This window comes from Sylvia atricapilla, chromosome 5, assembly GCF_009819655.1.
Source record: "Sylvia atricapilla isolate bSylAtr1 chromosome 5, bSylAtr1.pri, whole genome shotgun sequence".
Classification (NCBI taxonomy): Eukaryota; Metazoa; Chordata; class Aves; order Passeriformes; family Sylviidae; genus Sylvia; species Sylvia atricapilla.
Genome location: NC_089144.1, coordinates 34,061,923 through 34,081,704, shown reverse-complemented (window position 1 = coordinate 34,081,704; position 19,782 = coordinate 34,061,923). Strand labels below are relative to the sequence as shown.

General features: G+C 41.4%; 1 protein-coding gene across 2 annotated transcripts; it reads right to left on the bottom strand.

Annotated features, from left to right (window-relative positions):
- Positions 1–4,622: 4,622 nt before the first annotated feature.
- Positions 4,623–19,760, bottom strand: DYRK2 (dual specificity tyrosine phosphorylation regulated kinase 2). 2 transcript variants are annotated; one of them, XM_066319136.1, is made up of 3 exons: positions 19,465–19,760; positions 18,590–18,726; positions 4,623–10,343 (listed from the first exon to the last, which is right to left on the bottom strand). In XM_066319136.1, exons 1-3 carry the CDS (start codon positions 19,517–19,519, stop codon positions 8,742–8,744), a joined length of 1,794 nt encoding a protein of 597 aa, XP_066175233.1. In that variant the 5' UTR covers positions 19,520–19,760; the 3' UTR covers positions 4,623–8,741. The 2 variants fall into 2 exon arrangements, with proteins under 2 accessions (XP_066175233.1, XP_066175234.1); XM_066319137.1 differs by lacking the exon at positions 18,590–18,726.
- Between the last annotated feature and the right edge of the window lie 22 nt (positions 19,761–19,782).

The following is a 19,782-nucleotide window of genomic DNA, read 5'->3' as shown; positions in this document are numbered from 1 at the left end:
CTTTATTTAAAAGGGACAAAAATGAAAGCGTCAGGATCCTGTTTGTGGTGTAGCTTAATGTAACTTAGGTACTTGTCAAAGCTAATTAAGACAGGCCATCTGCAAACGCTTGTGATTTGAAACATTCCCCCCTGTGCCAACGGAACAGTGTGTTACAGCTTCCTCACATCCCACCCTGACAGGTGCTAAGCTGCTCTGCCTGATGCTCTCAGTCCCAGGGAGGGAGAACTTTCCTCCTCCTCCTCCTCCTTCTGCAGCGTGAGAGCGCTCACCTTAAGTATCACACTTTGGCTCTGCTATGCAGCAAAGGACAGGAAAAATGTCCCTACCTTCACACACCATCAGGGACAGGAGCACCCCAGGAGGAGCAGGGCCCTTTAGAGGTGCACAGGGGGCCCACAGCAGTGGGCTGCAGCACCCTGCCAGATAGCCTGTGGCAGCAACTTCACCTCAGAAGCACCAGACCAGCTGCTCACTGCCTTTGGCAAGAAATCTGCACAGGGAACTGTAGGCAGTGATGGGCTAGCTCAGGAGGAATGAGACCTGCTGGTCCACCCCAACAGGGCAGAGATGGGCACTGGCAGGACTGGGAGGTGTCTGCAGAGGAGCAGGTCCAGTGGGAAAGAAGAGCTCACAGGACTGACACCCAGGCAAGGAGCAGTGTGGTCTCCTGTGCAGCGTGCATGGCCCTTGAGACACAAATGTTTAGTTTCTCCTTAGCAACGCTCCTCAGCAGTTTTGTCCGTGAAGCGTTCTTTGTACCTTGAGGAAGCCAGAAGTGCTGGAGGAGCGCCAGCCTCCCGGGACAGCCAAAAGCAATGCCATCTGTGAGCAGCCTGAACAGGGCTAGCAGTCGAGGGTCATCCTGGGCAAAGCACTCTCTGCACAGACCTTCGGAAAAGTCTTTCCAGTCTTAAAGGCCGTTTTATAACTGTCACAGCTGGATGAGACAAGTACTAGAATGCTTAGAAACCCATTTTTAATTCCAGCTGTGAACTTTACAAACTCTAAGTCAGGATCTCTTTCTCAACTGAAGTTTACAAAGCGAAGTCTAAGCGCATGGACTCAGGCTTTAACCACAAAGGAATTATTTCAGTTGCCAAGCAGGGTAAGCTACAAAAGAGCTCTGTCATTGAAGAAGGCCCACTTCAGAAAACGTGACAGGACCACCCGTCATGGGGGTGACACTTGACTGCTCACTGAGCATCCTCTGCCTCCAGCAGGAAAGCTGAGGTTCACTCTGTGCACACCCATGGTGAAATGAGTACCGCAGTGAGAAACGGCTTTGATGTGTGTGTAATGCAAAAACGTTGGACTTACACTGAAACTTCAAAGAGGCAAAGGGAAAACAAAACTACATCCCTTTTTTTGTAAAGCACTACAAAGAATGCCTGCAGAATTTTTGGGTTCGTTTTTCAAAGAGTCATATATGTGTACACACATGCATACCTATACATATATGTTATATACACACGCATTCGTTAATTTTGGGTCCTGCTTATCCATCAAGAGCTGGTATCAGAGTAGACATCTATACCTAGATGGTTTGAGTAAAGTGTATTTACAGTGTCTGCAAGAATCCACAACTGGGGGAAAAAAAAATTAAATGTGGAATTTTTACTGCCACACTGAATCTGAAATACAAATATTACTGTCTTTATTCAGACCACTTTTATTAAATTAAAGAGGTAGTCTTAAATTAATCAGTACAACAGTCAAAACCTGCTCAAAAATTTTATAAAACAATTGCCAATTATTTTTTGCTTCATGGAGATTTCTCGCCCATACTATGTTGAATCACAGTTTAACAGTTTACAGCAATGCTTTGCATTTAGACAGCCTGAAACGGATTTCAGGTACTGCAATGTCACGTCAGACGGTCTCATGTCTGAATGAGATCCTCTGGGTTTCCCAGTGCCCAGGTTAGTTATAAAATATTTCAATTGTTTGCAGCTGCTCCAGACAATTTCTCTAGGTACCTAAGGTATGCATAGCTATGTACAGCTTGCAGATAACCAAACCACAGTAAAGAAATGAAAACAATCTGCAAAACAGAGGAAACAGTTCCCCCTCTTGTTAGCAGGAACACTGAATTTGCCACTGCCCACGGTGTTACGCAGAGCTTCCAGTAGAATAATTTCTTAAAAAAACTTTCCCTATCTATCCCAGATCTATCTTCCATCTCCATCCCAAATTTTCTCAAAAAAGATGTCATGACCTTTCATTGTAGTCTTATTTTCCCCCTAAAAGTGATGGACATGAGCCATTTAATTCTGCACTTGGCATTTCCACCAAACTTCATGTGGAAGTAAAACAAGGTTAAAGCTGGTGTGGACCCAGCAGCTGGAGGTGAATGTGCTTTCCCTGTCTTAGGAATTTGGTACTGAGCTAGACTTTCTGTTTATTATTGGGAAAAAGCTAAAGAAACACTGTTTTTGCAGTATTCCCTATCCCAAAGTGTTTGATAGTTGGCAGAGATCCAAGACTCACCACAGCCAGAGGCTGGAAAGCACTTCTTAAAAACAAACAAACGAACAAGCAAGCAAACAGCAGACAAAATCAAAGAGGGAAAATGGCACAGAGAAACCTCAGCCTCAAGAGCAGCAAAGGATTTCTTGCAAAGGAACAGAAACCAATTCTACCAATGCCACTTTCACTCTGATATAACATATCTGATGGCTGGGAGATGTCTAGCACCACACAGTCGAGAAAAAGACAAGGAATGTTCTTCCTCTCAGGAAAAATAAAATACAAAACATAAGATTATGCTAGCAGCATAACAGCACTATAAATCACATTTTAAAAATAAATGCATAATAATGTTTATAAAGTTCTAGCTACATAGAAAAGGTTCTTTAACACTATCCTTTAATTATTAGTATAGAGTTTAAATTACAGGCTTTCAAAAGAATGTTTTTCCACTGAATTAGCAGTTCATCAATTGTTTAAGACACTGAGAAGCATTTAAGCATAAGACTTTCCCATTCTCAATCTGATACTGCTGAAATTCTTAAAATTCCGCTTAACTCCAGAAGGATCATGCTTACCCAAAACTTGGCCCTATTTGTCTTACAGGTGCCTTTTTTCCCTCTCCATACCAACTCCTGATGTAGGCAGTCCTATACAGACACATTCCATAGTACCTTTTTAATTTCTCAACTTTTGAGCAAGAGTAAAATTCCCGCTGGATCTTTCAATAAGCAGATCTTTAGAAAGTGGGACAAGACAGCATTTTGAAGAGAAGCAACAGCATCTGTAAGTGAACAACAGAGTACCTGATGGTCATTACACTTCTTGCATTCTTTACTGGGTTTTCTGTAAAAAACCAAGAAATGCACACCTGATATCCAAGGGGAGACAGATTTTTCACAGAAGGAAGCACTGTGGAGATAACAGCAGCTACACACTATCATTCAGGGTGGGATTCCAAGGGTGCCATTTCAGGGAGGGTTCTGAGCTCTTAAAGACTAGGAAGGAGGTGCTGTCAGAGGGCAACACGAATTCCCCACCAGCTACTACAAGTCTCAGCAAATGGCACAGGCCAAAAGCTGACTTCTAGACAACTGAAATGAAATAAGATGGCCCTGACCCTTTACAAATGAAAAAACAAAAGTGACAAAAGAGTGCAAACGTTGGCAAGAGGATTAGATAGCTGGAGTTAGTACATCTTTTTTCCATTAAAAAAGTTTAACTAACTAAAACCAAAAAAAGGCCTTTGTCCTCAGAAAAACACAACCACAAACAAATAGACCACAAAGATCTAGTTTTTGGCTCACTGCTTTTTGAGGCTGTAAACTGTATTTACCTATATTTAATATTGATAGGGCTTGTGCTCTAAAATCTCCCAATGCTGAACATGAACACTAAAACAGTCCAATTAAAATCCCTTGATTTCAGCCTGGGCTCACACGAACCAGAAGCTTTTCAGAGAAACAGCTCTGGGTGCACACAGACATAACCAAGTAGAGAATGTGGCCAATCACTTACAAGGCAGTTCTGTGCTAAATGGTGAAATTACTCTGGGTGTATTTGTGAACAGAACTTAGCTAAGTCTAGCCTGTTTAGTATGTTCTCATTCTCCTGGGACATTACAAAGTCTGACAAGCTCTGAAAACTCAGTCTTGACACAAATATTCATGCAGAAATCTGGATCTTTTTAAAGCAGATTTAATAAAAAGAATACACACTGTACCTGTCTCAATCAAGTACTTCTCATAAAATCAGACCTACTGTTATTTTTAAAGTCTTTCAAAAGCAGCTTTAATAAGTTAAACCAGCCATGTCCACAAAATTCCTGCCAAAGATCTTTTCTCTCGAATAAATATACAAATAAAATACAAACCCATTATTTTCTAAGTCCTGAGAAGAACTTTAGAGACTTCAGGGCAAAAGCAGCCTTTGGGCAATATTCAAGGCTGTCAAGACACATAAAGTAGTAGAAGAGTCATCCTCCAGCAATGGGTGATTGCTATACACAGATACCAGCATGCAAGCCTGCGGACAAAGGCACTGCTGCCACTGACTAGGCAGGCTAGGAGAAGGCCTTTCCACATTTAAGAAATGTCAGCATTCCAAGGGCTGTCTTTAGGACTACAAAAAAACCCAAAGTACAGTGGAGAGAATTAAAGTAGGACATAAAATTTTATTCTGAAATGATCTCTGGCCACAACAATAAAATGTAACAAATATTCACTAGAACAGTCTTAACTCCTGTCATCAGCTGTACAATACATACAGTATCATAAAACTGGCCACTAGGATTAAAACCCACTTCAACATCTTTAATGTTAAGTGGCAACAGCAGCATCTCACAGAAAATTATACATAAATATATACACAGTCCACATTCAATCATTTTTCACATGTTTTCAGTACACACAGTTGCAGCATATTACAGTCACGTGTCTAAGTCATTGCCCAATAAAAACCCAAGCTACTGCTTAGACGCAATTGTAGCAGTTGAACTGAGTAATTACAATTTGTAGCAGAGATGTACAAGCCCCTAGAAACAATAATTCACAAATGTTATTTTATTTAAATGCTACCATAGCATTACACTGGGCAATATTCTAATCTTTGCTGACTGTAGAAAGAGTTCTTTTTGCATTTATCACAAATATTACTGATGGAAAAAAACCTAACAAATGGAGAGCATTAAATAATGCACATCCTTTTCTTAAAGATTTCAATATTGCCCGATGCTACTTATGTCTTTTAAGTGTTTTCAACATTACCATGAAGTCATTTATAACTCCAAACCACCCAACAAATTAAAAGTGGCTTAAGTGCCTTGCACCCAAATTGTAAAAATCCCTGGTCACTTTTATAAGAGCCAGGCACATATAAAAGGAATGCACTTTGGTTCATACCAAATGCCCTGGGATTAAATCACACTAAAAAACTGAAGAGTTTGAGGTAAATTTTTACAAATACAGTTGATTTCTGACTAGTGTCACTATAAGAAAAAAATATTTAAAAAAGAAACGAATTTGATGTTAAAGTACAACCAATGAGGAAGGGCCATCTTTAACCCCTTAATGAGACGGTACTACAAGAACAGAGTGTCCTCTCCACCCTAGCAGTGTGATTGCCTTATTGTTTCTATTAAGGCCTCAATCATCTACAGGATGTTTTAAGACAAGTATAGCACTTAAAAATAGATTTCATCCCTACTAAGCAGTGTTCCAAGGGTTAAAGAGGCCAAGATGCATTTGTAACAAAAGGCACATTGTTAACACCAAGGGCACAATCCATCCTCTATCCTTAATCTACACATCTTGCATCACTCTCTTGTTCCAACACTTAAGTGGTAATGAACACACCAGCGGTGCAAGAAACTGAGCCAAGTGAGACTGCAACCAAAGACAACACTGTGCTGTTACTAAATCTGAAAATAGCTCAGACATCCTGAGACAATGGTAACATGTGAGACTAAGCACTGTTTCCAAGCCAACTTCTATCAGCCTAATTATCAGAGCCCTTAGAATAAAATCACATCAAAGCAGGAGGCAATGTCCTTCCCCCCTCCCCCCCCCCCCCTTTTTTTACAGGGATAAATAAGCTACAATAAAATGCAGCTACATCACTTAAAAACTTTGATGTAGCTGCTCCTTTAGTACAGAGGAAGTTGCACTGTATCTGGGTTAAAAAAATAGCTCTTCACAATATATTCGGGCCTTTAAGTTTCCGGTAGCATTTATGAAGAAGGTGGATCATAAATGCATTATTGGCATCAAGAACTGGTTACACGAAAAGAAAATTTAGTGGTTGTAGCCCATTAATGACCCATGAACATCAAGAATGTTTTCACCTTAAGTTGCCACAAAAGGCAGGAACATGTATCAATGTGTGCTTTAAAAAATACCAAGGGAGATGATTCTTCTTTTGCCCTTAACATCAGCATCCCTATTTCCTGACTTTGCAGGAAGAGTTAGGTAGAAAGGAGTGGTAAAGACAAGCAGGTGGTGGAGGAAATAAAGATTCCCTGTTACTGTAGAAAAATACATAGTATTGTATTCCCACAGTCACGAGAGTTAGTTAATTTTACATTAAAATTAATATACCTCTTTTTCAGACTTAGAATTTACTGACCATAATTTACTGGATATTCATATTCTAAACTCCACTTTTCTTAGAAATATTATTATATTTCATTTTTAACATGATTTCATACATGTTTACATATTGCACTTACACATACTGTATAAAGTTGTGAACAGTTAACACTAAATAATTAATTTGACTAGAGGCAGGAAATTATCTTTTTATTTTAAAAAGAAAAATGGTTGATTGACAGTCTAATTTTTACATTTATCAATCAACAAATAACATCCTCTACAGAGAAATTATTTTCGAGCTTCTTTAGGTGTTAACTTTTTGGCAAGAAGTTCAGTGATATGTTTCCTGAGAATTCTGTCTTTTTCTTTTTTTTTTTTTTAATATCCCTCCCTCAGTCTTACATTAAATTACAAGTAAAACAAACCAACAAACAAAAATTAGGCTGTTAGTGGTAAATTAATGAATATGAAGGAGAACTTAACCGGAAACTTTCTTGGCCTCTCAGGGGACCATGCTTTAAGTAATTTTCGTAATTTGTACAAGTAACTCAGTAAAATCTGTGCATATAAATGTTGTTTATAAGTTACTGAGGTTTAATGCAATCCATTATAGTATATCTTGTTCTAACAGTCATAAACCCTTCTGGATTGTTCTACTTTGTTTAAAATTTCCTTTTCATATGTTTTATACATCCAATGTAGACCACAGCCATTGCACACATTAAAATACTCATCTCAGATTTCAAACTGTTCCTGTTGAAAACATGCTACAACGTGTGAATACTTGCCTCATAGGTCTAGATACTATTCTTTAGTAGACCATCTTTCCTCCATGAATACAGTTAAAAGTAAAAAAGAAAAACCAAGCATTAGCACACACACATGTGAACAAATCCACACATATCTCTAATTGTTCTTTCAAAGTTAATTTTCACCTATAAATGCCAAAGATTAAATCAAATTCCAAGCACTTAGCTTTCCTTTGATAATTTTCCCTTATTAGAAACTATCTAGGATAGCTTTCCACTGAGGATCTTTTCTTCTACAGTTAAGCTGTCTAAGGTGAAGTACTCCTGTACAGGAAGCAATGTAGTGTCTGCCCCTACATGTCTGCCCCTACATGCAGATTTGATCTGAAGTGTAAATGTACCACAGAAGTCATAGTCGCTCAAACATTGTCAGAGGAAATAAAAACAACCTTGAAATCGACATAGTTTAACAGTCTGGAAGTTACAGCGTAACACTGACAGAATGAGCACTTCTGCCTATGTGATTTTGGGAGATCAAGCTGCACATTAGAAAAACCAGAGGAAAAGAGATGGAAAAGAAAAACCAGAAAGGAAAAAAGGAGAACCTGTGTGAATGCTCAATGTTACAGACCTGAAATGAAGTTCAGAACACTTGCTTTACCAACTAATCAGCCACTTCCTAATTGAGAGAAACAGACATACTGCCATTTTCATGCTTTCGAAGACTAGCCATTCCTTCCACTCTACCACATAGCATGCAAGGTAAGAGAGTTATTTTAGCCCCGATGTTATTTTTTGCATTATGCTTAAGTTATCCTTTTAATCAAAGCCCATTACTTTTAAATAGAGAAATTATTTGACAGGAGTTGACAGTATCTTTAGTGATATCATGACTTTCTCTGGGCTACCACATACTATGGCTCCACTTTAAACTACAAGTTTACAAGTGCTTAACTGTATTCTTTGAGTATTCTCCCTGGAGTCCAGTCAGTCATAAATTTGAGTGTGCACAAAATCCAGACCAAACCCATAAAATCCAAAAGGTTTCAAATTTACCCCAGGTTAAAACTAATACGAACCATGGAAGAGAAAGGTTAATACCTTTGATACCACACTGCAATGAATGAAAGTCACGTTGTAACCAGTGGCCTGCCACTGATGTTTATTACTGTGTCACACTAGTTACAGTAAGGCTAATTGTACTGTAGAAGACAAACATTTTAAAAAACAAGTAGAAAAACTTAAAGCATTGTCCCCGTATTTTTATAAAAACAAAATTAACATTTTAAATTACATTTAAAATGAGTGCTGAAAGATACAAATGAATAGATTTATTGAGCAAATAAAAATGCATATCTGAGCTAATTTTTCATACAAATAAGGCTCAGCCACATTGTATCTCTCATATTAACAGCATTGGGTTTTTCAAACTCAGCTAGCTAACAAGTTTTGGCAACACTGTTCTTTGCTGAATATTCCCATTGGCATCTGTCATCTGTGCCAAATTAGTCCTCAGTTTTGAAGCTGAGCTTGAGGTTGGAGGTAACTTGGAAATTGAAGTTATAGCACCAGTACTCTCTGTAATTCTCTTTGCTGAGGCCTTTTCCCCAGTTGGAGGTTTTGGCAACCGTCTCCTTAGCCAGGGATGCCGCAAAGCCTGGCTCGGTGTCATACGGACAGCAGGATCCCATTCTAAACACTGTTTTAAGAAGTCCAGGAAGAGGGGATCATCACACCCCTTTAATGCATTACCCCACTCTCTGCTCTCTGGGGGGCCACGCAGTTTTCCCCTCCGAGAGCGTCCACCATTAAGTATTACAGAGCCATCAGACAAGGTTGTGATGCTGCAATAGCGGGGATAACCCTTAGAGCTCACAAAGTTTTTTGCTCGCTTGGATGCATCTAAGAGTTTTGGAGAAGGCATGCCCAATAGTTCAATCATACAAGCCAGCTGGTCTCCTTCATCTTCTCCAGGTAAAAGTGGATAACCGGTCAGAAGCTCAGCTAGGATACAGCCCAAGCTCCACATATCTATGGGCATCCCATAACGAGCACCAAGGATGACTTCAGGTGCACGATAAAACCGTGACTGAATGTAAGTGTAGACACGCTGATGCTCGTAACAACTTGAGCCAAAATCAATCACTTTAATACCACTTCTACCCTGTTGTTTCAACAGAATGTTCTCAGGTTTAAGGTCACAGTGAATGATTCTGTTTTTGTGCAAAGCATCCAAGCACTGCAAAATTGAGTGGGCAAACTTCCGAACCAAAGGTAGGCTAAAGCCCTGAAACTTGTTTTTCTTTATTAATTCATAAAGATTCATGCTCAGCAACTCAAATGTCATGCAGATATGGCTGCGGAATGTGAAGTTTTCCAACATGTGAATAACATTCATGTTGTTATCCTTATCTTGTTTCCGGAGATGTTCCAGGATCTTAATTTCTTCCGCAGCTTGGCGGTGGAAACGTTTTTCATTTCTCACCATTTTTAGTGCCACATGCTGATGCATTTTGTGATCGTAGGCCTTCACCACCTGCCCAAAGCTTCCTTTCCCTATAACTTTCAGGACTTCATACCTGTATGCAATATGATCGTGGGGTACTTGTATGTAAGACCCTTGGTCATCATCATACCCACAGTTGTTTGAACCACCAATCACACCTTGCCGCTTCTTTGCATTTGGACCCAAGAAGTATATTTCAGGGTAGCTAAAAATCTCATGATGCTCAAAAGATGTTAATTTTTGCATGTATTGCTTCATTGCTTGCTCTGGTGTGATAACAGAGGCTTTCACCTTCCCTGTTCCATCTGTAGATTTTAAAGAACTGGAGCTCCCTTGTCGCCTGTGGGCACTCTCTGACTGTCTGTCCTGAACCACTGGCAATCCAGATTTGCCTAGCGTTGTAAGTCCATTTGGCTGCGTTGTCAGAACCGTTCTCTTGTTACTATTATCTTCAAAGAGCTGCTGAACCTGGATTTGTCCATGGCTACCAACATGTAGGTGCTCATTCATTGTGTGCTTACTGCTTCCAACCTAAAATTGAAAATAAATACATACCCAGTTAACAAGAAAGACATGAACTCCATGCTTCAACATTCACTCTGCAACCCTCCATTATGCCTAAATCACCTCAAAACAAAGTGTCTTCTTAGATGTCAATTGTTTACAGAGAACCTAAAAAATACAGCATGTATACTGTGATAATGCTGGATGCTATTAAATTTCCTCATTCTTGTTTCTCAAATGCTATTTTCATGACTCTCCAAAACATCTGCAACAAGGCAATCATGAATGTGCTATCGTGAGAAGCTAATAGTATCTCCAAGGAGCCTTCAAGGCAGCAGACCTGTAACATCACGATGCACGCCTGAGGGACATCCGACTTTATAAAAAATAGTAGCATTTTTACAGATACTGAAAATAACGTACAGTTATGTTATCTCTAATGTATGTATAACATGCATTATTGTATGTGCCTGCTAGAACTTACATGGTCTATGCTCTCATCACTTGTTCTCAGAAATCAAAATGTTAACTTGTTTGTAAATTTGCTGTATATCAAAAGTTCCAGATACATTTTTAAGCAATAAGGAATGTGCTGTGACATGCACAAAGAGGAAAAGAACCCACACATTTCTGAAGTTCAAGAATGTAACTTACTGCTTGCAATTGAGACAGTCACAAATCAGCAAAACATTCCAATCAATGAAGAAAAAGCATATCCTTTAGCACTTTCCCAAACCAGTCTAACAGTAACTTTTAACCAAAATGAGATTTGGGGGCTTATGCAGACTTGAGTAGAGAGTAAATCTTTGCCTTGAGGAACGTACAGTAACTTTATTTTAAAGGAATGGAAAAAAAAGCATTAATAGATTTTAGAAATTAGATTTGCTCTTGACAGTGTGTATGGGAATAAACAGCAGCATTCAGCATTTTCAAGCAAACAAACAGCTAAGAACTGGAGTGTGAAAACAACTATTGCTCCAACTCGGTTATTATTAAGAAGAAACAAGAAATTTGCAAGCATACTTGCCACTGAAATAGCTGTTTCAGAATTCCTCATTTGCTCTCTAGTAGAGGCTAATTAGTTTGTCTTCTGCCTGGTCTTACACAAATGTGGGAAGAATTCCCCTGCTGTCTCTCCAGCTGATTCACCAGTCTTAATATTTATGTCAAATTACTAACGAAAAGTTCACTGATACTGTCAGACAGATGATCAAACCAGAGTTGAGAGCACTTTTCATCTGAACTGTATTTTTTTTCTAGGCAGCTAAGGATAACACACTCTCTGTTCACTTAAGGTTGCTGAAACAAAATCAGAAAATGATAGTTGTGTGCTGTGATATAAGGCAATGAAATCCGCGCTGCAACAGCAGAAGCACTTCCTAATGAGAAAACCCAGAACATGCAAGGCAGGCTCAAGCATACTTTGTGCTTCTGTTAAGGCACCAGTCTGATGCAGTAGAAGCGTATTTTTGTAAATTCAGTAATTTGCTCCCTAAGACTTGCCAGCTGGACACGAACTTCACCTTTGGACAGTATTTTGAAATTTGCAGCTCTGAAACTCACACAATGTAAGAACGAGGGCTCTCAGGGACTGTTTCTGCCAAGCTGACTGCTCTTCTGATTCCACTCTGACTGATGCTCAATACCTTGTTCATTCATTGTTGCAGTTTGACTGTCTGTGTTGGTTTGCAGAGAAATTCAGGCTCACACTATCAAGTTTGACCAATCCCATAGAAAGCACTACCCTACAAGCACAATTCAGAGCAAAGATGTTTGTAACACTCAAGCACAATGAACATATACAGGAATTAACCAAAAACACCCTTCCTAGTTTGATGTCTCAAAAGCATCAGAAATTAAATCATTAAGAGGACTTATCATGCCTACAGGTAATTCCTTCAGGTCAAGTTTGAGGCACTGCAGTAGCAGTTTCCTGAAGGTTCCCCTGATCCTCTATATAAACAGCAGTTGCTGCAAAGAAAAAAAAAAATTGCCCCGAGAGCTGCAGCACTACAGAACAGCAAGAAAGGCATAATGAAGCAGTAGAGTAAACATCCAATTCCAAAGACTCAAGTTAGGAAATTCTAGGTACAAAAATTTATTCTCCAACGCTAATTGAACAAAAGCAGAACATATCTAGACAAACTGGGAGTAGGCAATACTAACGTAGATAATGCAGACAACTGTGAAAGTAATCTTTAAGAAATTTTTAACCCAAGTACTCATTGCCACAGTTCACATCTTGAATTTTTTTTTTCCTCAAGTCACCTGTTTTCACAGTGACCCTCCCTAAACACTCCTCACTTCAATGTATGTACTGAGAAGATCTTCAGGGCTTGGAAAAAAACCCCATATATTTATTCCCTCTCAACAGGGACTAACAAGTTCTTTTTTCTAAAAGTGTGTTTGTGAACACATTCTAAAGTGTAAACCATGTAGCTCTGCTTCCTGCATCTTCAGGCAATTCATGGCTTCTCTTGCTGCTAACAGGTTGGCTTTTTTTTGTAAGCAGCAGAATGAAATCACCGGCATTATTCCAACTTCAATCCAAATCCTAAGTGACTGGTTTTGCCAGTTTCAGTCAGCTGTTGCTTGGGAATGCAAATGCAGATGCAGACAGTAGCACTGGTTTTTCTTGTAGAAAACACCACATTATCACAGGCTGTATTCCAAAAGCTGTGCAGGAGAGCCCACTCTTCTTTGAAAAAAGCCCAACAGGAGTTTTAGAGCTATCAGACACAACACAACCGTAAGTCCATATGAAAAATGGACTTTTCCTAATCTATTTCCAACCTGGATGAGGGTTGGATTTGCACCAGTCCTTTGCTCTGCCTATCTCCTTCTGGCTACTTGGGTGTCTGAGACTGCTGTCAAGCTCAGGCTTGCACTGCTCACAAGCTCCACAACCTTCAGCAGCAACACCATAAGTTTCTAAACCACAACTAATGGGCTTGGCAAGCAACAAAAGACTACAGCCTTCTTAGTCCAGTACCAAACTGTTCTTAGTAGACAGAAGCCCCATCAGCCTTTCAACCGAAACCACAAGCCTGAGAGGCTTATAACATGTCTCCATTTTGCTTCTGCATATGGACCTGTAAATTCCAGAACCAACAACCTATGCAACTGATCACCTGCATGCACTTATGAAGCTTACAGATTATATATTGTATTCACTGCGCTCAAACCCACCCGCAACTTCCAAGATCTACATATTTTTGCAGCACACATATACAAAAACCTACAAAATGTGAGTCTACAAAATATATTGAAATAAGTCAGCTTGAACTCGTCTTCTTGAATCTTCTGACACCATCAATTACATAACAGCAAATGTTACAATTTGGTGCTTCTTTTCTTTCTTAGTAGTTTCTCATAACTTCAAAATCACCATTAAGATTTTACTTTTACTTTGGTATGTTCATTTTATGGAAGTTGATGACTATGCTGAAAACATTCCCCTAATCTTTGAAGTAGATACACCAAGCAAAACAAAACGACAGCCTAAACTATGATCAATCAATAAATAAAAAAGCAACAAAACTTTAATTTGAGGGTAGTAATATTTGGCTTTTCGTTTGTTTTGCCTTCATGAATGGATTTAGGAACAGAAGTAGAACAGTAACTTATTATACTCAGGCTACAGACCTCTAACAACACGGAAGTAGCATAAAAAATGAATCCAGCCTGCTAAAAAGGTGGCAAACCCATTTACAATTCCTTTGCAGTACATTCACCCAATTCACTGATCTGTTTCAAGACCTTTTACAAGACTACTTTATAGGACTGAACCCCACAGGAGCATATACCTCTTCTCAACTTTATCCTCCATAAGATATTATGCAATCATATCATATGTCATCTTTGTAACAGTCACTTGGTGTGATTATTAGCACCCTGTAAAACTACCCAAGACAGATACATGATTCAGCTATATATTATCATTTTGAGCAAAATTACAGAAAAAAGATTTTGCTGTCAATCAAAATCTAAAAAGGTTTGTAAAATGAATCTTAATAATACAGCAATCATGATGGCCTGCTGAAATACTGCACAGGAATAAGATGTCATTACCTGCTATTACTTTGCACAGATGAGGACAAAGGGAGAAACAGCGTTCTAAAGTAGTAACTTAATTAAAGAATTACTGTTACACTATATACCCCTTTCTTTACAGTATTTCTGGGTGTGCAAGTTTCAGCCCTACTGTGTCAAACACACAAGAGGCATATGGTATCAGGTGTAGCATGTTTTACTGCTGCTTTTGTTGACTACAAAACAAAAGCCTGAGCAAATGTACAAAAGGCCTTCTTTTTCCTTGATAAACTAATTCAGCAACATTCCTCCATTCAGAACCAAAAATACTTGCTAATTAGTACAATGATAATAATACTGGATTATCCCTAATGGTTTTATGATGAGTATGGGTTTTATACACCAAAAAAGACTAAGCCTTTGTTGAGCTTGTGGCTCAACAAGAGTGGTAGAAGGAACAAACGATTTGGATTTTTGCTGTTGCTGTATCTGGTCCACACAAGCTTATTTTTTTAGAAGTCAACCTTAACTTCATACAGCAAATACTTTCACAGACTGAACTATGCCTCAGGAGTGATACTGACTCTTAATTTTTTTCATTCTGTTAGGGGTGCAGTGAGTGTGAATACTTCTGCATTTGAATACACCCTGCATTTATTACACATGATGAAACTCAAAAGGACAGTCAATGCACACTAAATTGAACCCCTTGGGTTAGATGAACTATATAGATACGAGAGATGTGCCCAAACGTACTGCAGTCCCCACAGCACCACAGTCACCATCTGCTGGAACCCAAATTTCACAGCTGATCCCCATAGCCCTTGAAAGTTAAGACAGCCCCATATTCCCCGTAGACACAATTTTTAAATAGAGGAAGAAACATCCAAAGAAAACTAGATATATTAAAATCCAGGTCATGACTGCACAGTTATTTTCACTCAAATGAAACAGCATTTCTGCGGCAATTTATACATGAAAGCACCACAATAAGAAGGTATTTGCCTTGGTTTTACCTGTTGTAGAGCAGATGACAACAGCAAAAACTGGCAGCATGTGACCTACAAGATCTTTGTATTAACAGAGTCCAGGAATCTCTGTTCCCTTATAATGTAAGTCAATTTTAAAAAATCAAATTAAAAAAAAATCAAGATTAATACAATGACTGATGCAAAAGTATAGTGGATAAACATTCAACACTGGTGGCAAAACAAAATAGGTTTGTTGTACAGAAATCTTAGACAGGGCTTGAAGGAGCGAGGGCACTGAATTGTGCATTGTATATGGGCTGTTTTACAGTACTAGACAGACAGGATGATAAAAACATTAATACTGCTATACTGCGAGAGAAACAGGAACAGTGCAGAATGCAGGAATACATGCCAAGTAAGAAAGAACAGTGATAGAGCTAGGCAGAAGCCAGAGACAAGTCTGCAAGAGGGACTCAAGGACAGGTTGGGATTTACACAAGAAGAGCAGCAGCCAAGCAAGCTAATCTCTACTGCAGCCCGTCAACTGGATTTAAGAACACCATAATGAAATAGGAGAAAATGAATGGAAAAAGGTTCCAATCAAGGCAAGAACTTAAGGCTTCCAAGAGAAAGCAATGACTTTGGAAAGGAAAACAAAGAGGACAAGAGGTTGGAAATAGGTTCGTGTTTTCCACCATGAGGCAAAGAAAACAGGCAGGGATGGAAGCATACACAAATAAGCCTAGGATGAAGGCACATTAAAAAAAAAAAAAATAAACAAAACCTTTCCCTAGTACAACACACAACTCTGCCTGCTTAGCAACAAAGGCTGCTGTGCTTGCAAAGGCTGTCACCAAAACCTCTGTCTCATTCTATGAAGCTTGTGTAAAACATCTTCTTCTCCCCTTCTATCCATGCTATTTATAATCTACCAAACAACGAAATTTCACTTGACAGTAGGAGACCACAGTTTCAGCAGAGGCTGGATCACACAAGCGAGAAATATGACAGGTAGCTGATTTCTTCCCTGTCTGCATTAAAGGAAAAACACTTTAGCTTAAACAAAACGTAACTTCAACCTGTTTCTCTCACAACTACTACACATACTATGCACACTTACATATAACACCAGCAGTTCACCCACTTAAGCACACCATACCTTCTGAAAGTTTGAAACACAAACAGAAATACTCTGTTTTTAGCTGTTACAGAAGCCACATGGATACAACAGAGATGAAAGCAGGATGAACAAATGAACACAAAGCAGGAAAATAATTTAAGAAAACTGAAAGGACCCATTTTAAAGGGTCTGATTGGAGGAAGTGGTGGAAGGCAAAACCAATGATTTCAATCTGTCAGTGTCAGCTGAGGTCAGCAGGCCTAAGTTTACAGAACAGATACTGCTTCCTTTTTTTTTCAGGTTAAAATCCAGCATTCTGGTGTCATATCTGATCCTTACCACAAAAAGTTATGTTAGCCAACCACAAAATAACCACCTACAAAGGCAGCATGAGGCACTTCTGTAATAGCACCCAAGGCTAAATAAACACTGTAGAGTAGGGACACACAGAAAGGAAAAGAGAGACTTTGGAGCAGTCAGAATCTAGAGGGACATGATGTATAGCCATATAATGCTTGATCATTCCTACGTGCTTCCATAAGTACACATATATATGCTACATATAAACATATGCACACATACACAATTGTATACTTGTAAAGATACTTGAAACGCAGAAATGCAACACTCAAACACCCCGTGAATGCTTTTATAAAGACTATATCTCTACACACAAATACATCTATGCACAGACACTATATGTAATACACAAACACAACAATTTTGTACAAAAAATACCAAAATTCTGTACTTCCAAAATTAGTAAGTAGTCACAGATAAACAGCTAGACCACTGTGCTTTCACAAATCCTGAACTAAGTCTGGACTCTGTTACATGTGGGCCCCCTGATATTTGTGGGCCCTACTGTAAATGCACTGGCATGACTGGTGCCCAGGCTGTTTGTACTATGCTCCTTCTTTTATGATTTTATCTAAAAAAGCCCCTAAGCTGTTTCCCCAACTCAAAAATCAAGCAGCACTTAACGATACACAAATGTGAAAAAAAATGGCCATTTATACTAACACACAATTCAGACATATACTCTAGCTACATAAATATACAATGAAGTTGATCACAAGTATGCAGCTCCACCTTGAATTTGCAGAATACTCCTCATTCCTTCTGAGAATGTCCTATATATATATATATACTGAATATTTTAAATTAAAGACAATTACTGCTATAAATGGATTTGAGTAAGATGTTTTATCCCTGAAGTTACATGGAAAGTCACTGAAACACTAACATCTAAATGCACAGTTTCACCTTCCACTAGCCCATAATCACATTACCATTTAAAGCTCTGCCATATGTTTACAAAGATAGTATGAGAACATCCTCGAAGAACTCTAATTCTATGAAAAGTATGCCATCAATGCCTTTCAGGGTCAGGATGAAATCTCTCAGAATTTAAAAGGAAATGTATGCAATAAAAATTTCAGATATTTAGTGTTAACATGACAGTATATAGACCCCTCTCTCTACTCTGTCATGCCTTCACGAGAGAGATACCTCCTCTTATCCATATATAGTGGCATACTTGGGAAGTTTCATTCCTAGTAGATTAACAAGGAGTGGGAGATAACGTGAGATATCACAGAACCGGAAAATAACGTCCTTTTCGTGCCACCAGCTGTTATTTCTTTATAGGTAAACTACTGCAGCAATAAAGGCAGATTCATCCAATCATTACCCCTGAGCACAGTGATAGCTATTTCTAAGGAAGACTGCGATCAGCCTGAGCTAATCAGACATGTGAAGGAGAGAGCAGCCTTCATTTTTCACCACAGTTCATAAGACACTTAAATCACAGTGACTAACCTCATCTCAAAAAATGCATTCCCCAGAACATCTCCTTTATGCGAGTGTGAAAGATCGAATTTGTCACTGAAAATGAGACACAAAACCAGACTGAAGGGGGGAGGAGGGGAGCTGGGGAGGGAGAAAGCAATGTGTGCAGTTACAGGGTCCCAGCCTCACAACAAGCATGCAAATTTCATCGGAGCCTGCAGAAATCAAACGCACGTTTCCCCAGCACCATGCGCGCTCGGTCCCGCCACTGGGGAGAGCCGGCAAGCAGCGCCGCCAGACCCCGGGGCCAGACGCCCCTACCCCGCTCCCCGTCCACACCCTCCCCTGCCCGGGCTCACCGTGTGCGAAGCGTTGTTGGCCCTGAGCGGCGGCAATGCGAGGGGCGACGGCGGGCCGGTCCCAGCTCCTGCCCGGGAGACGCCGGCTCCGGTGCCCGGGGAAGACGGCAGCGGGCGGCCGCTGTCCCCTGCCCTGCCTGCGGAGAGCAGAGGGGTGAGCGCGGCGGGCAGCGGCAGCCCCTCGGGCAGCGAGCCCGTCGGGGCGGCGGCGGCTCCAGCGCTCGGCCGGCACCGCCGCCCGATTTGCTTCGGGCAGAAGCCATTAAAAGCTAATCACCGCCGCGGAGCACACACGCACCGATCCGGCTAATAGCGCGGGCGGGCCGTGCTTGCCCGGCTAAACCCTTCATCCGAGATTAACCCGCCACCGGCAGGCGCCTAACCGGGAGAACGAGCCGGCTCTGCTCCGCGCACGCCTCGGGGCTGGACGGCTGCCCGCGCCCCCCGCCTCCCCCCGAGCCGTCTGGCCCGGCGAAATCCCGGCGCCGCCGGGGACCCGCCAGGAGTTCACAAGTCTGCCACGGCAAGCGGCGGCGAGCACCGCTGCCCCTTGTCAAACGCAGCCGCTCCGGCACTCGCGGCGATCCCCAGCTCTCCTTGGGTCCTTTCCCGGCGCGATTTCCCTGGGCCCCCGCTCACCCCGCCCCGCTCCCCCGAGGCGAACTCGCCATCCCGAACAACAAGCGGCTCGCCGGAGCCCAGCGCGCAGCCCCCGACGGCCCCCCGGGCTGGGCGGCCGCGGGGGGAGGGCGGATCATTGTTCGACACACACGGCACCTCCGCGGCGGCACCCCCCGGCCCCGTCCCCCTCCGGCGGGCCTCCGCAGCCCGGCCCAGCGCCGGCGATCGCGGCGGCCCTCGCTCGCTCTCCTTACCGGCTGGGTAGGCAGCACCAGCAGCGGCGCTAGCCGAGGGTTTTCTCGTTAACATGGCCGCTGGAGAGGAGGGAGAGGAAAAGGCATGTCAGGGTGGCTCTCCTCCGCTGCTCCTCGGCCTCTCCGGGCGGCGTCTGCCTCTCCTCTCCGATCAGCTGCACCCAGACCCAGACACGTCCTGCGCTGCATCCCCCTGGCACCGGGCCGGCCGGACGGACCCTCCAACGGCCCGGCGTCGCCTGCCGCCGCAGCAGCAGCAGCCGCGCCGCCGCCGCAGCCCCCGGCCCAGGCTCATCACCTCCCCCGCCCCCGCCCCGG

Bases quoted from the DNA above. Each gene is read 5' to 3' on its own strand.
- DYRK2 (XM_066319136.1), bottom strand. From the start codon at position 19,519: ATGTTAACGAGAAAACCCTCGGCTAGCGCCGCTGCTGGTGCTGCCTAC. The intron at 18,727-19,464 runs GTAAGGAGAGCG...TGCTCTCCGCAG, and splicing joins TGGTGCTGCCTACCCAGCCG to GCAGGGCAGGGGACAGCGGC. The intron at 10,344-18,589 runs GTGAGCCCGGGC...TTTCAATTTTAG, and splicing joins CCAACAACGCTTCGCACACG to GTTGGAAGCAGTAAGCACAC.